At 34.9% G+C, this 13,149-nt stretch overlaps 1 protein-coding gene and 1 long non-coding RNA gene across 10 annotated transcripts; both read right to left on the bottom strand.

Moving 5' to 3' along the window:
* Positions 1–361: 361 nt before the first annotated feature.
* Positions 362–5,445, bottom strand: LOC110706340. Of its 8 annotated transcripts, none has more exons than XR_002508324.1 (7): positions 5,283–5,445; positions 4,772–4,997; positions 3,876–3,927; positions 3,407–3,513; positions 1,612–2,005; positions 758–1,493; positions 362–671 (listed from the first exon to the last, which is right to left on the bottom strand). It is a non-coding gene; the product is annotated as an uncharacterized LOC110706340 (long non-coding RNA). The 8 variants fall into 8 exon arrangements; XR_002508322.1 differs by having other exon boundaries at positions 3,407–3,760; XR_002508320.1 differs by having other exon boundaries at positions 3,620–3,927.
* Positions 5,446–6,648: 1,203 nt separating this feature from the next.
* Positions 6,649–9,657, bottom strand: LOC110706341 (methyltransferase-like protein 7B). 2 transcript variants are annotated; one of them, XM_021884247.1, is made up of 6 exons: positions 9,489–9,657; positions 8,504–8,604; positions 8,163–8,378; positions 7,911–8,007; positions 7,320–7,382; positions 6,649–7,186 (listed from the first exon to the last, which is right to left on the bottom strand). In XM_021884247.1, the coding sequence occupies exons 1-6, from the start codon at positions 9,586–9,588 to the stop codon at positions 6,993–6,995; spliced, it is 771 nt and encodes a 256-aa protein (XP_021739939.1). In that variant the 5' UTR covers positions 9,589–9,657; the 3' UTR covers positions 6,649–6,992. The 2 variants fall into 2 exon arrangements, with proteins under 2 accessions (XP_021739939.1, XP_021739938.1); XM_021884246.1 differs by having other exon boundaries at positions 8,504–8,599; positions 9,489–9,584.
* Positions 9,658–13,149: the final 3,492 nt, after the last annotated feature.

Below are 13,149 nucleotides of genomic sequence, written 5' to 3' on the forward strand. Positions count from 1 at the left end.
TAAAGTGTGATCCTGAAACCATTATTTATATGAATAGAAATTGACCTCTGGAAATGGAATAAGTAAATTAAATTAATAATTTAGAAGAATTAGATTTAATTCTTCAAATTTTAAATTGTAAACAAACTGTAAAGTAATTCAAGCACTACCAAATATTTTTGACATGGACAAAAATTGTAGTAAAGTATTAATTTATCATTATGTAAAATTGGGTGGTGCGATCAAGGTGATTGGAGGATTGACAAAGATGGTGCAATCAAGGCGATTGGAAAATTGAGTGGAAGATTGGCACACTGGGTAGTGCGATTAAGGTGATTGGGGGATTAACAAAATGGATGGTGCGATCAAGGCGATTGGAGGGAAAAATATTAACTCTACAATCCTTTAATAATAATGAATGCTACTTCAATTTCAATTACTAACTATGTTAAGGAATTTCTCATGACAATGCAGAAGGGAAAAAGGAGGGGAAATCATGAAAAATTGCACATGTTCACTCAAATGTAATTGCTACTTAAGTTATAAAATACAAGATTTAACACAAAGCATCAATGACGTTGTTCTGCAGCACACCCCACAAAAGAGTGAAGAGCTTGAACTCTTTCGACTTTTCAGAATTTTTTTGAGCTTGAACTCGGTAAAGAGCCTCCTTCTCGATCTCCTCATTTGCCCTGAAATTAATCATAGTAGACCAACAATAAGAAGTACGATCACTCTCATACTCAGCTATAAACCTATCGAAATCCGCTGTCCTTACCGCAGGCTCAAATCTCATGCCTGAATTATTTACTTTATTTTGCTTCAAAATGTCAGCTAACATGAAGCCAAATTCATCCTTCCAATACCCCACCTAATTTTAGAAAGGAAAATCCCATTTCAGAACAGATTATTTATTTTAATGCCCCATGAACATTAATTATCTGTAATCAAAATACAAAGTAGCAAAAATCCTACAAAATCAGAAAAGCATAAACACAGAAAGTAGCAGCTTGAAATTCACATATATTGTTTGAAACCACATGTACCCACACTGGAATTAACCTAAAAAATTAGTGCGTAGAGTAATAAATCATCGAAAAATATTTCATATTGCTTCAAAATGTCAGCTAACACGAAGCCAAATTCATCCTTCCAAATCCCCCACCTAATCTTGCACCTGATTTAAGAAAGGGAAAATCCCTTCAAGCAAAGGCCATGTCTTATTAGAGTATACCCACCACCACAGGCCGCATAACACCAATATTGCTGGCCAATCATGGTAAATCCCTTATTCAATTAAATAAACAATAATTTATACCTGATTCAATCATACATTTCCTGTACATAGAAACCTATAAAATGAAGAGTGCGGACAAAGACCTTAGCCACAATTTGCACAAATTAGCTGGTATTATAAGAGTTTTTTTATGGAGCCTTGACAACTGAATCAGAGGTAACCTTTTGTGCCTTAAGAGAGACATCCTTTACCAATCGAGCCATTTTCAAGACAGCCCCTGAGAATGAACCAAAAGGAAATGTCATGAGGCAATGTTCCCACAACAGTCAATTTTGCAGTGTTGTATGACAGTAGAAAGGCATGAAATACTAATGATTCACATCTATGAAACTTACCAAAATCTTTATCGGCACTTGCAGCATGGAAAATTCCATATTACACCTATCCATTTTAACCTGGACTTTACATGATGTTCGATTACACAGGTTGTCAGATACACAAGCCGATCTCACGAAGGACTCTCATACCCTACACTTCTGCTGCCACTTGTTATACTTGCATCAAAAATAAATTTATTAAGTTGCAAATGACAAATTAGGGGAGCACTTATATTAGAGATCTTCACCTGCACTTGTCACTATCAGGATTTAATTTTCCAGGATGTGATTTCATATCCATCCTGTTGCTGTTCTCTTTTTCAACTCTGTGGCAATTAAACCTTTGGAAGAAGTTCTTGGCTGCGTAGCTTGCTGCAGGTAGGTTCATGCTGAGCAGACTGACACAACCTCCCTGATGGCAAAATTATCAGGGTTAGAAGCAGCAAATAAACTGTGAATCTTCATATCACACAAGACCAGTTACATGCACCCTGAAAGTTAAGTTCATCTAAGGACACAAAGGCAACACGTAATAGCTTGCCTCCCTTCTAATTTGTCTACAAACTTCAATCATGATACTCAAACTAATATTTACAGTAGAAAATGATCAAATACACAAATTGTCATCCACTTGTTTGTAGTAAAGCAAGATGATCACAAACACATATAATATCAACCAAAACCACTACTCATAGAGAATCCTGCTGCAGAATACTTAGCAAGAGCTCGTTAATTACATTAAAGCCCTCAGGTTAGAGTTTTTGAGGGAACTGGTCCATAAATTATATTTTCCGAGCTTTTATAAAATAATTTATAAAGTTAATTTGAAAATAATAAAATTTTAAAATTAAAATCTCACCCTGAAGGCTTTCTAATGTTATCCCACATCATGACATGGTTTCACCTTCTTTCTTTTCTGTTTTTTGCTCCTTACTAAATCTTTCAACCAAATGTCCAAGACTTCTACTTAGTGAAATTCTTAGCTTTATAGAATAAGGATACTGTCAATTTATTTTATAACATTATCAACCAATTTCATAATGCATGGTTAATTGAGATGTCCTGAAAAAATCAAGGTAAGACTGGAATTTTATGCATAGAATAGCAAGGTGCCAGGGTTTGATTCTGTAATTTCTAAATTTGGCAATATTTAGTTATTTATTCACTTTCATGAGAGTCAAACTAACATGTAATTAACCCTACACTATTATTTATAATGAATTTCAAAATAATAAAATTTATATTATAATAATAATAAATCAGCCAACTCACTAATTATTTAAAAAAATTCTTAAGCAATGATCTTAGCAACACAAAGAAATATTCAAACTTCAACAAATCAAACATAAAGTAATGGTACACAATTCGAATAACATTTGGTATGGCCTAAATTTACCCTTTCATTTTAACCTTCATAATGCTCCATTTCAAAAATCACCCAAATAGCGCAAAACCGGATTAACAGCTACCAAATAACAATCAAACCAACAATTTTCTTCGAAAACTAAATTAGAAAAACCAATCCATACAATTTAACAGAAAACCCCACTTTAATATTAAAAAACATTTCTTTGCAAAAATTAAATTAAAAACTGCAAATCTCATGCAAAATACACCCATGATAGTAATTGAGTCATTCCCCTTAACATTTGGGGGAAATCAATTACCCTTATGTGATAGATTCTAACATAATCACGCTTGTGAAATCAATTACCAAGCTCACTCAAACATGCTCCGTGGTTAAAATTTGGGGGAAAAAATAGCAACCGCTTAGAAAACTTGAAATTTAGAAAAATAGAGAGAAAGAAATTACCCGAGAGTTGCAATCAGCACGATCGGAGGAGGAGAAATAAGGGGAATTGCCTAGAAGCATAGTAAAATTTACAATCACCATTGACGGACTTCCTTCGAAACCCAATTCTGCAAAATAATCAAATTGCACATTAATTTGATTCCGTTTTCTTTTCCTCGTAAATAAGATAACTAATAAATTATAATCTTAGAATAATATGTAATGAAAACATACTAAACATCTCCATTGAAGACAAATGGTCCCCTTACAACAAAATAAGCACCCACTTCATTAGTTAAAAAATTCAATCCACTAAATGGTTGAGAATGATCAAGTGATTTCTGATTCACTAAATATCTTGAGATATCCCCCTTTCTACGCAATAACAAATGATTAAGATTGAGTAAGCTCCACCAGATACAAGAAAGGTGAAAGAACTTATGGATACTCAACCAGGGTAAAATTTGAAAAAAGATAGCAGTTCCTTCACCTGCTCACAAAGTGCACATAGTCTTCCAAGTGCCATTTTCCCATCATCACTTCTGGTAACAACAGCAGTTCCAACCCGTTGGTATCAAGAGACAAGACCAAAATATTTAAATTAGGCAGGAGAAAAAACTTAGAGCCTGTTTGAAGAAAGGGGGGGTAGAAGCTTGAAACATATCACTTCAGAGACAAATTTAAAGTAGAATTTAAGCAAGAATTTCTCTTCCCCTACTTTTGTGGATAAAATTCAAATTTTTATTAAACCAATATAACAGAAAGAGATCATCAATACTTAATAATCCAATAACCATCATCTACTGATCCTCTGAAGCGTGCAATAAATTGAGTTACAAAATATTTCTTGATTTATTTATTAGTAGTTCAACTAAACTCAAATTCTAGCTCCATGATCATCATCTTGCTTTCTTACAATAGTTCAGGTTAGCTTCCACCACTTATCCTTCAATTTCCCCATCATCTGCATTATCCCCCCTCCCCCCAAGTCAATTCATCTACCACCATTTTAGAGTAATCTTACTTCGTTGTTGTCTGTGCCGTACTTTGAAAGCTATATCTTTTAGTTGCAGACTTGCAACAACAACGAACTACATATTCTTCTGTGTTTAATTTCTAATTTTCTTTACTCTGATAAGTATAGTAACTGGTGAGCAAGTGCTAAAGGGGTATCACCAAAAGTCAATGTCAAACTTGCATATTCTTACTAAACTAACAGAGATTGGAAAAAAAATACATTGATATAACAGAATTATTTCGCAGCTTCAATGAATTCCGCCGAATTCTTCACCGTGTTGTTTAATCAAACAATCAATTAACCACACACAACAAATTCAATAAATATTCACAAATAAAAAAAAATCAATCAATTGAATACGAAAGTACCAAGCGAAGGAGAAGAAATAGCGGAGCAGGTGAGAGAGCGGCGAAGACGAAGAGGTTGATTGGAGCGTCGGAGATGAACGCTGGAAATGAGCGGGAGGAAATCCGACGGTGGTGATGAGGAGAGAGAGGAATGCGAGGTGTAACAGCTAGGGCATCCATTGACCAGAAAAATCAGAACAACAAAAATTTACAAAACTCAGCATCCCAGCCATTGTTGGACCCAAACCTGAGAAATGGCCACAAAAACCAAACTGAAAATTGATTACTAATAACAATTTAAGTTCTCTGATCATTCAACTACCAATTTAATCATAAAAATAGATAGCAAAAATAAAAAATCGAACAACTCAATTAACCTATTTCATCGATTCACCAGCAAATATAATCAGAAAAATACAAAACAAAACCCCTATTTCATACCAGAATACAAAACAAAAATCCCATTTCATCATTTCACAAGCAAATAAAATTAGAAAAAATTGAAAACAAAAATTGAAGAAGAAGATCGTACCCATAAGAGAAGTATCGAGAAGGCTGTGAGCAAACAAAACTGATCAGTTGGATTGGTTGAAGATAAAAAATGAAATAAAGCAAAATCAAAGCAGGAGATGTGAGGATGAGGACTGAGGAGAAGCAAAAGCAGGTAAGAGAGAGAAATGGGGGCAACTGAGCGTGGGCAGTAAAGCAAAAGGTAGGGGCCAAGAAAAAGCTAGAATGCCAAAAGGAAATGACCAAAACAACCCTGGCAATTTGGTCAATCAGAAAAAGGGGCTGAGGGCAAGCGGGTCATTTCCCTGTTCATAAGGAACATTAAAATGGGGAATAGTAAGGGTGCTTGGGGCTTTTATATATGTTATAGACTTTATTTTATATAAACTAATAATAGTCTAATAGAGAAAAAGAAAAATGGAAGTACAAGAGGAAGAATAGAGGTGGGAAAATAGAGAAGAGGAGGAAAATGTGTCATAAAATGATATTTGTACTATAAAAAGTAACTTCCCACCTATGGGAAATTTGTTTTCCATGTTTCCAAAAAATAAAATAAAAAATTCTCCGCCAAAATTTCTATTCAGCGGAAAAGAAAACCGTGCATTTTCTGTGTGGCTAGCCACTAGTGTTGCCAGCTGACACACACCAAAACACTAAATGGGTAAGTCTTGACAGATTGAGTATAACCTCGACTGAGTAACCCCTTATCGATCAATCCTTGATTGACCAAATAACCCCTTACTGATTGAGTATTCCTTAACCAAGTAATTAACCCTTGGTTGTATCAACTAAGTAACTCCAGCCATGCGGTGTGCCCAACCAGACAACCACGAATAAAAACTTTGTGAAAAGCAAATTGATTGTAACAATTTAAAAAATAAAATTTTATACAATGTATGTTAGTAATATAAATTCTAACATACAAGACATAGTTATTTTGTGGATTGATTTCATTTAAGGTTTTTTTTTTTTTTTTTTTTTTGTTTTTTTTTTGTTTTGAGAGCCACAAAGGCGGGGCAAATTAATCCCAAGATATCTTGAAACCAGGAGGAAAGTTCTAACTTTCTCACCACTTGAGCTATCCCTAACTTAAAAAAAAAAAAAAAAAAAAAAAAAAAAAAAAAAAAAAAAACCTAATTTTATTATGATAGTCTTTGAACTAAGTTTTAATTTTTTTTTTTAATAATCCGTGCATGCACGGATTCTAAACTAATTTTTAGTTATTATACAATTGGATCTTTACCATAAAAAAAGTAATTTGTTAGTTTAATATCTCTATGAAATTACTTAGCAATTCACTTATTAACAATTGATACTCCGTATTCCTAATGTTGTAAGTTTGTAACTTCAATGTCATCATGTTGTGTAGTTGAAGGTATATCAAAATTCGAAACATTTCCCATTCATTGACGCCATTATTAATTTCAAGAAATGGTACTTCATTCAATTGCACATATTGATACCAACTAGGAATAATTATTTTAGCAACATTCTCTGTCATTGTCTTGTATGACAAAAGATGTACTTGTACTAAACATCATATACTTTTTGACCAACAAAATGAAACCAAGCCACAAATTAGCACATTCATCATCATATAAAAGGACTAGGTATTGGACTTAATTACTAAAACTGAAAACTCTGCACCAAATATGATTGATTAAGAAATCCAGCCAAGCCACTTTGGCCACCTTAAAATTCGACAATATGACTTGAGAGGCTCTTCACCGAGTCATTTGTGAGCAATTCCATAGAGATGAGGGTTTATAAACAACGCACTAGAGATGAAACTCGTGCTGCTATTGACACTAGAAAAGCCTGCTTCGGAAATGTGCTTCTCCGTTTCTCTTGTCAGATGACATCCATCAGCTAGCAGCTGCTGCAGCGGGTTGAAAATTTTCTGCAGAAGCCTCAATGACGTTCCATCTATTGTAATTTTTTTTTTTAAAAAAAGAAACAGAAATGCGTATGTGAGCTTTTGATGAATCAAACACAAACATGCTGTATCAAGTCCTAGCTGACTGAATAGACCGGAAATATTTGGTTCAGTACATCGTACCCTTTGCAGCCACATGCTCCACAAACAAGTATAGCCCTCCTGGTTTAAGCACCCTCTTTATCTCTGCAGGATATGTGAAAGACAAATTTAGGTGACCGGTTCTTGGTGTAAGTTCTGTGGTTTGGAACTTCAATTGCCCCGAGTTTTCATCTCATAATTACTTCTGTAATCGTCACTAAGGCATCCCCTTACAGGACTTTAAGCATGCAATCCTCAATATTCCATTGAATTCTTATCATCCCTTCTATATCACTTGTGTTGTAGTATACTAAATTTCTTTTTGCCAAGATTTTTATGCTTATATAACTTGTTGACCATCATGTTTATAAAATAAGTCACTGCTAGATAGTTTCAAGTGATGCCAAAGGCATGAATTTTCTTTGGGTATGCCAAATGTCTCAATTATCATGGATAATTAAAAATCAACCATCTAGGAACTCGATTATAGAATATGTTTAGCAATTTGTTCATTGATAATCAATACTTAATTCATATGCTTTCAGTTCCATAGGGTCCATTTTTTATAGCTAAATTATTCTTCTCATTAGATACACGAATGCAGAGACCAGACAGAAGATAAAAGACTGCTACCTTGAAGAGTCCTAGGAACATCTTTGACAGAACACAATACAAGTGTTCCAATGACAGTGTCAACAGAAGCATCATCCAGTGGTAAAGCCTCCCCTACCTGCACAAACACTAATCGTGGTACATAGCACAAACAACGAAGCAAAACTAAATCATTCATGCAGGATCTCAGCTTATATTTTAGGATCCTAAGAGTAGAAATTAGTCACTGAACAAATGGATGTGAAAGTAGCTCTGACAAGTAAAGAAACTAACCGCTTGCACGAATTTAAATCTATCAGGAGAAAGACCTGCAGCATCAGCTGCTCTCCTGGTATACTTCTCCATCTTTCTGTTCGGATCAATCCCAAAAACCATACGTGCATCACGGGCATAGTATTTGAAATTAGGTCCTGTCCCAACACCTATCTCCAAAATTTCTTTGGTTTGTCCCTTCAACTTATCAAAGAGCTGAGACTTGTAACCTGCAACCTTACCAATTAACAAAGCGCACACAAATGCAAGAAGCAAGTGACAGTAATTAGGCAACCTGATACATCAATCCGAAAGAATAAGAGCAACAAACATGGAAGGAGCTGTATCAGATAATAACTGACCTCAGCTTCATATTCTTTCATGCCATAGTTCATAACTGATGCATAGAATTCCTCGTACCAATCTGACCTCGGAGGGTGGATTCTGTTTAGCATGTCCTGTGCTTTAAGATGATCAGGATTAAATATAATGACTGGAATACCTGGATCATCTTGTTCATTTCTGTTAACTAATATAGTTATGACCATTACAACCTCACAACAACTAGCATTGATAGAGTATAAAACATATTCCTACGCCTCAACCATTAGTTTAAGCTTTTGGTTGAGTTGGTCCTCTAACAAGCATCATAGTTTTGTTACGGCCCTTTCCTGTGCTGAAGCCAGCTATGTACTGATGTATGTGAGTAATGTGAGTATTCAACCCTACCTATTTGTGGATTTTTTTACAAAATCTTTTTTATTTTTTATTTTTATATATAAGTTGCTCATGATCTTCTTCGGATTGAACGCCTTAATCTCATAAGTGGGGTCAGCTACATGATTCGACATGAGGGCTTTCCAGAAGGTCACTCATCCTAGTACTACTCTCAATTATTGTGGCTCATGAACGCCTTAATCCCATAAGTGGGGTCAACTACATGATCCGACATGAGGGCTTTCCAGGAGCCAGGAGGTCACTCATCCTAGTACTACTCTCGATTATTGTGGCTCATGATCAAAGATTCTTATACATTGGAGTATATCTAACTATATGCCAAATGCATTCATCTTCACCATGATAATTAATTAAATAAATTTGCTCTACAAAAAAATACAAACTTTTACCTATTCAAGAAAAGCTTTTCAAAGTGTAATTTGAACAACTTCCATGCTCCACTCATACATAAATTCTAAAATAATACACAAATGTTAAAATTATACTCCTTCCGTCCAAAATTAATTGTCACGCTGATAGTTTAATTTGAACTAGTAACGCGATAATCAAACCCAACTAATAGAGTACATTCATAAATTAAGAAGAATGGAAGAGATAAATGAAATATACCATGGAAGATGAGTTGGGCTCTAACTCTAAAGCAAGAGAGGGGAGTGAAGTATGAAGAACAGTGCTTGCAATTGTCTCCATAAAATGTCTTCTTCCACATTTGCACAATCCTAATGACTGCAAAAATATGGGTTTTGGGGGATTTTGTTCTGTTCTTGTATGAATTAAATTACGATCTTTGTTAATTTTAGTATAATTAGCTGATGATTTGAACTGGGAATTTGTATTTTTTGTGGAAAATTGAAAAGGGGTGGGAAAATTTGAGGTGTGTAGTAAATTGGAGTGGATCATTTCTTGATTTTGTTGCTTGGTGTTGCTATTCTAAGGAGACGATCAACTATACTGGTACTGATTTAAGCAGATATTCAGGGGTAAACCAGTAATTTCAAGTTTATTATTAAGCAAAAACTTTACAAGTATATTTTTATCAGTTTTTCTAACGTGGGCACATGTTAACACAACATATCTATACTAATCTATTAAAAGGCGATACTAAGAACGTCTCTGTGCCACGTAGACCACGTCACGTCACCTACTCCATTTCTCATTATTCCACATCATCACTACTCAATCAACTAGAATATTGTTTCATATAAAAAAATGATGATAAGGGGATTCAGACACCCAACCATTTATAAACATGAAAATAAATGTATATAATTGATAATCACAAGAGTAGCAACCGGTGCAACACCCGGGCTACACACTAGTTTCTTATTAAAAAATTAACTGTATTTTTATTCCCAAAAGAAAATTAACTCTCTAATTTTAACCATTGTTTATTGGATATGATGGGTCTTTTCACATTTATTGAACTGAATTGATTGGAGCTGAACTGAATGAACTGAGATGAAATGAATATTTTATGAGATAGAGAAATTAGGAGCTGAACTGAATTGAACTGAACTGAAATAAGTAAACGTGAACATGCCCGATATTAACCTTTTTTATTTATTTTTTATTACTCGTAGTATGATATTATTTCCAAAAAAAAGAAAGAAAAAAAACAATAGATATGATGTTATTTGTCGGTTAAAAATACATTTCCCGTTTTGTTTCTAAGTGATACGTTTTGACTTGACATATTAGCTAATTAGCATAGTCATGTGTAGTTGTGTAAATTTGTCAAAATCTGACTCGATTCGATCCAACTTGAACAAAAAAAACTCAATAAATCTGACTAGATTCAATCCAACTTGAACAAAAAACTCAATTTATATTTTGGATCATATGGACACAATAATTTAGCATAATTTAACTTTGAAATAAACCTAATATGACCCGGTCTCACCATACCTGAATTGACACCTTTGGTCATGCCAATTGCCAACTACAATATATTGTGGATTTAATATAAAAAAAAATTATAAAGGTATAAATGTATAATAAAGAAAGTTGATTTTTTTTTTTGAAATAAATCAATTCATTAATAAAAAGGCATCCGACATCTACAAATGAAATCTAAATTAACAAATATATAAAATTGAATCAAATTAGGTTTTCCTTCATCATAGCTACGATCGTTGAAAAGATCTTGCACTGTGGTACATCTCTCGCACACATCGCTGGAATATACAACCTTTTCGGAGAGACGGTCTAACGATTTGCTGTAGCCGTAAGGACGATTCTCATCTAATTCGCCTAAACGCATTTGAAAATTTGACAACCGTTGCGATCCCGAACAAATCTTTACCAAAGAACTGATAATAGGGCAAAAGATGATTACTTTTTTGATGAACCCTAATACACAAACAAACCCTAAACAAAAACAAACAACTAAACTAACGAAAACTAACGACTCCACCATAGGGAGACACTCCACCATAGGGAGACGGGCGAATATCTACACTACTTGTGTAGATTTATTGAAATTCAAATTGCAAAACTAAATAAAATTAAAGGAAAAGGGTCGAAAATAGTCTAATTTCCGAAGAAATTAGACTATTTCCGGCCTAAACGACCAAGATTTTGGAGAAACCCTAGAAGAGAGGAGGAGAGGAGAGGAGATGAAAAAAGACGAGCTGAGTATTTCATTGTTGATAATACACATAAAGAAAGTTGATTGATTTTCCTAAAAATGAGAAAAAAATGATTAGAGTTTTTTTTTTTTAATTATATTTTTACTTTTACCTTTTTCACGAATTCCCACTTGAAGATTTTTTTTTTTGACAAAAGATCCATATAACGAAAAATATTCTTACAACCAAAAAACAACTAAAACAGCAAACTAAGTGACAGGAAAACCAAGTAAACAGAAAGCTACATCATAAAACATCTTCTTTCGCAGGACACTGTAAAAGTCGTCTGTAGCTGACGAATCTCGCTTACGTTTGCAACCTACCTTAATCCTGCAAAATAAGAAACGGTTAGAAACACGCATTCTGCTACTTGATTTCCGTAAGCCTAGAGATGGATAACGACGTAAAGAAGCTGAATGATTCGATGATAGGGACCACACTGAAAACCGACCATCCCAAGCGGGATTAAAAATCAAATGAGGCAAGCCAACTGGGTGACTAAAGACCGACGGATAGGAAAACTCTGAAGCTATGGGATCATCTAGGAGGGGAGGATCTTGTTGTATAGGAGTTGGATCATTTGTCATCAAGGTATGTGGGGAAACATCTTGATGACTCAAGGAAGGAGATTCCTTGCATTGAAAGGGGGCCTCTGCTTCCCAAGATTCGTGACTTTGGAGGGCCTCCACCAAGATAGGTTTTGATACCCGAACAACTCGGATAGAAATAAAAGAAAAACAAGCAGAATTATAAAACTAAAGCTCTCTGTCCAAAGCAATATTCCCCAAAGTTTCCGTCGGAATCATCATACAAGACTTACGATTCCGAGAGTTAACAAACTCGTGATGACGCCTCTCATCCATAACCGATTCATCTAAATCATTATTATGTGACGCCAACGGAAAGGATCCAGTAGACGGACAAGCTGGGGATTCACCTAAACACCCCACATTTTGAGTCGATTGCGCCATGCCCTGGGTCAATCTCTATGGGAACCGAAAGAGAGCCGTCCAAAGAAGCACAAGAAGAATTTTTCTTATTCTTCTTAGAGGAAGCAACATCACCAACATCCAAACTCCTTTTCACCTTAGCCCCCGAGTGTAGCAGATTGGGTTTGCACACGGCAGAAACAACCTTAACTTCACACTTAGGCTCTAGGCTCGGGAGTGAACTCATACCACAATTTTCAGTACCTCTACCACAATCCCCTGAAATTTTCGACAGAACCAAAATTCTAACATGATCCAGTTCTGGCGAAATTTCTCGATTAGAAGGATCTAACCGAGAAGCAAGTGACAAGTCATCATAGGCCTGAGATAAACATCCCAACTTTGATGCAGCAACAGCTCGCCGAAATAAACCTTTAATATTATTGCCATCAAACTCAAGCAATAGAGAACAAAGTTGTGAAGCTTGAGAGAAGTGGTTACTTCGAAGAGCACAGGCAGCCATATTCAAATTTAAGGAAAAGGCAAGGTCCAAGTACAAGGAATTCCCGTCACTAGAAAGGGGCACAACAAAATAGAGGACTTTAACAGCCATATGATATTGCAAATAAGCATTTTCAAAGTCTTGTTGACGGAAATAATTATTACCCGTTTCTTTTAGAGATTGACAGTCCATGAGGACTTCCAATTCCCATA

The sequence above is a fragment of the Chenopodium quinoa genome, unplaced genomic scaffold (genome assembly GCF_001683475.1).
Source record: "Chenopodium quinoa cultivar QQ74 unplaced genomic scaffold, ASM168347v1, whole genome shotgun sequence".
NCBI classification, from domain to species: Eukaryota; Viridiplantae; Streptophyta; class Magnoliopsida; order Caryophyllales; family Amaranthaceae; genus Chenopodium; species Chenopodium quinoa.

Coding starts and splice junctions, on each gene's coding strand:
- LOC110706341 (XM_021884247.1), bottom strand. CDS start 9,588: ATGTGGAAGAAGACATTTTATGGAGACAATTGCAAGCACTGTTCTTCA. Junction 8,379..8,503: donor TGAAAGAATATGAAGCTGAG/GTCAGTTATTAT, acceptor TTAATTGGTAAG/GTTGCAGGTTACAAGTCTCA. Junction 8,008..8,162: donor GATTTAAATTCGTGCAAGCG/GTTAGTTTCTTT, acceptor GTGTTTGTGCAG/GTAGGGGAGGCTTTACCACT.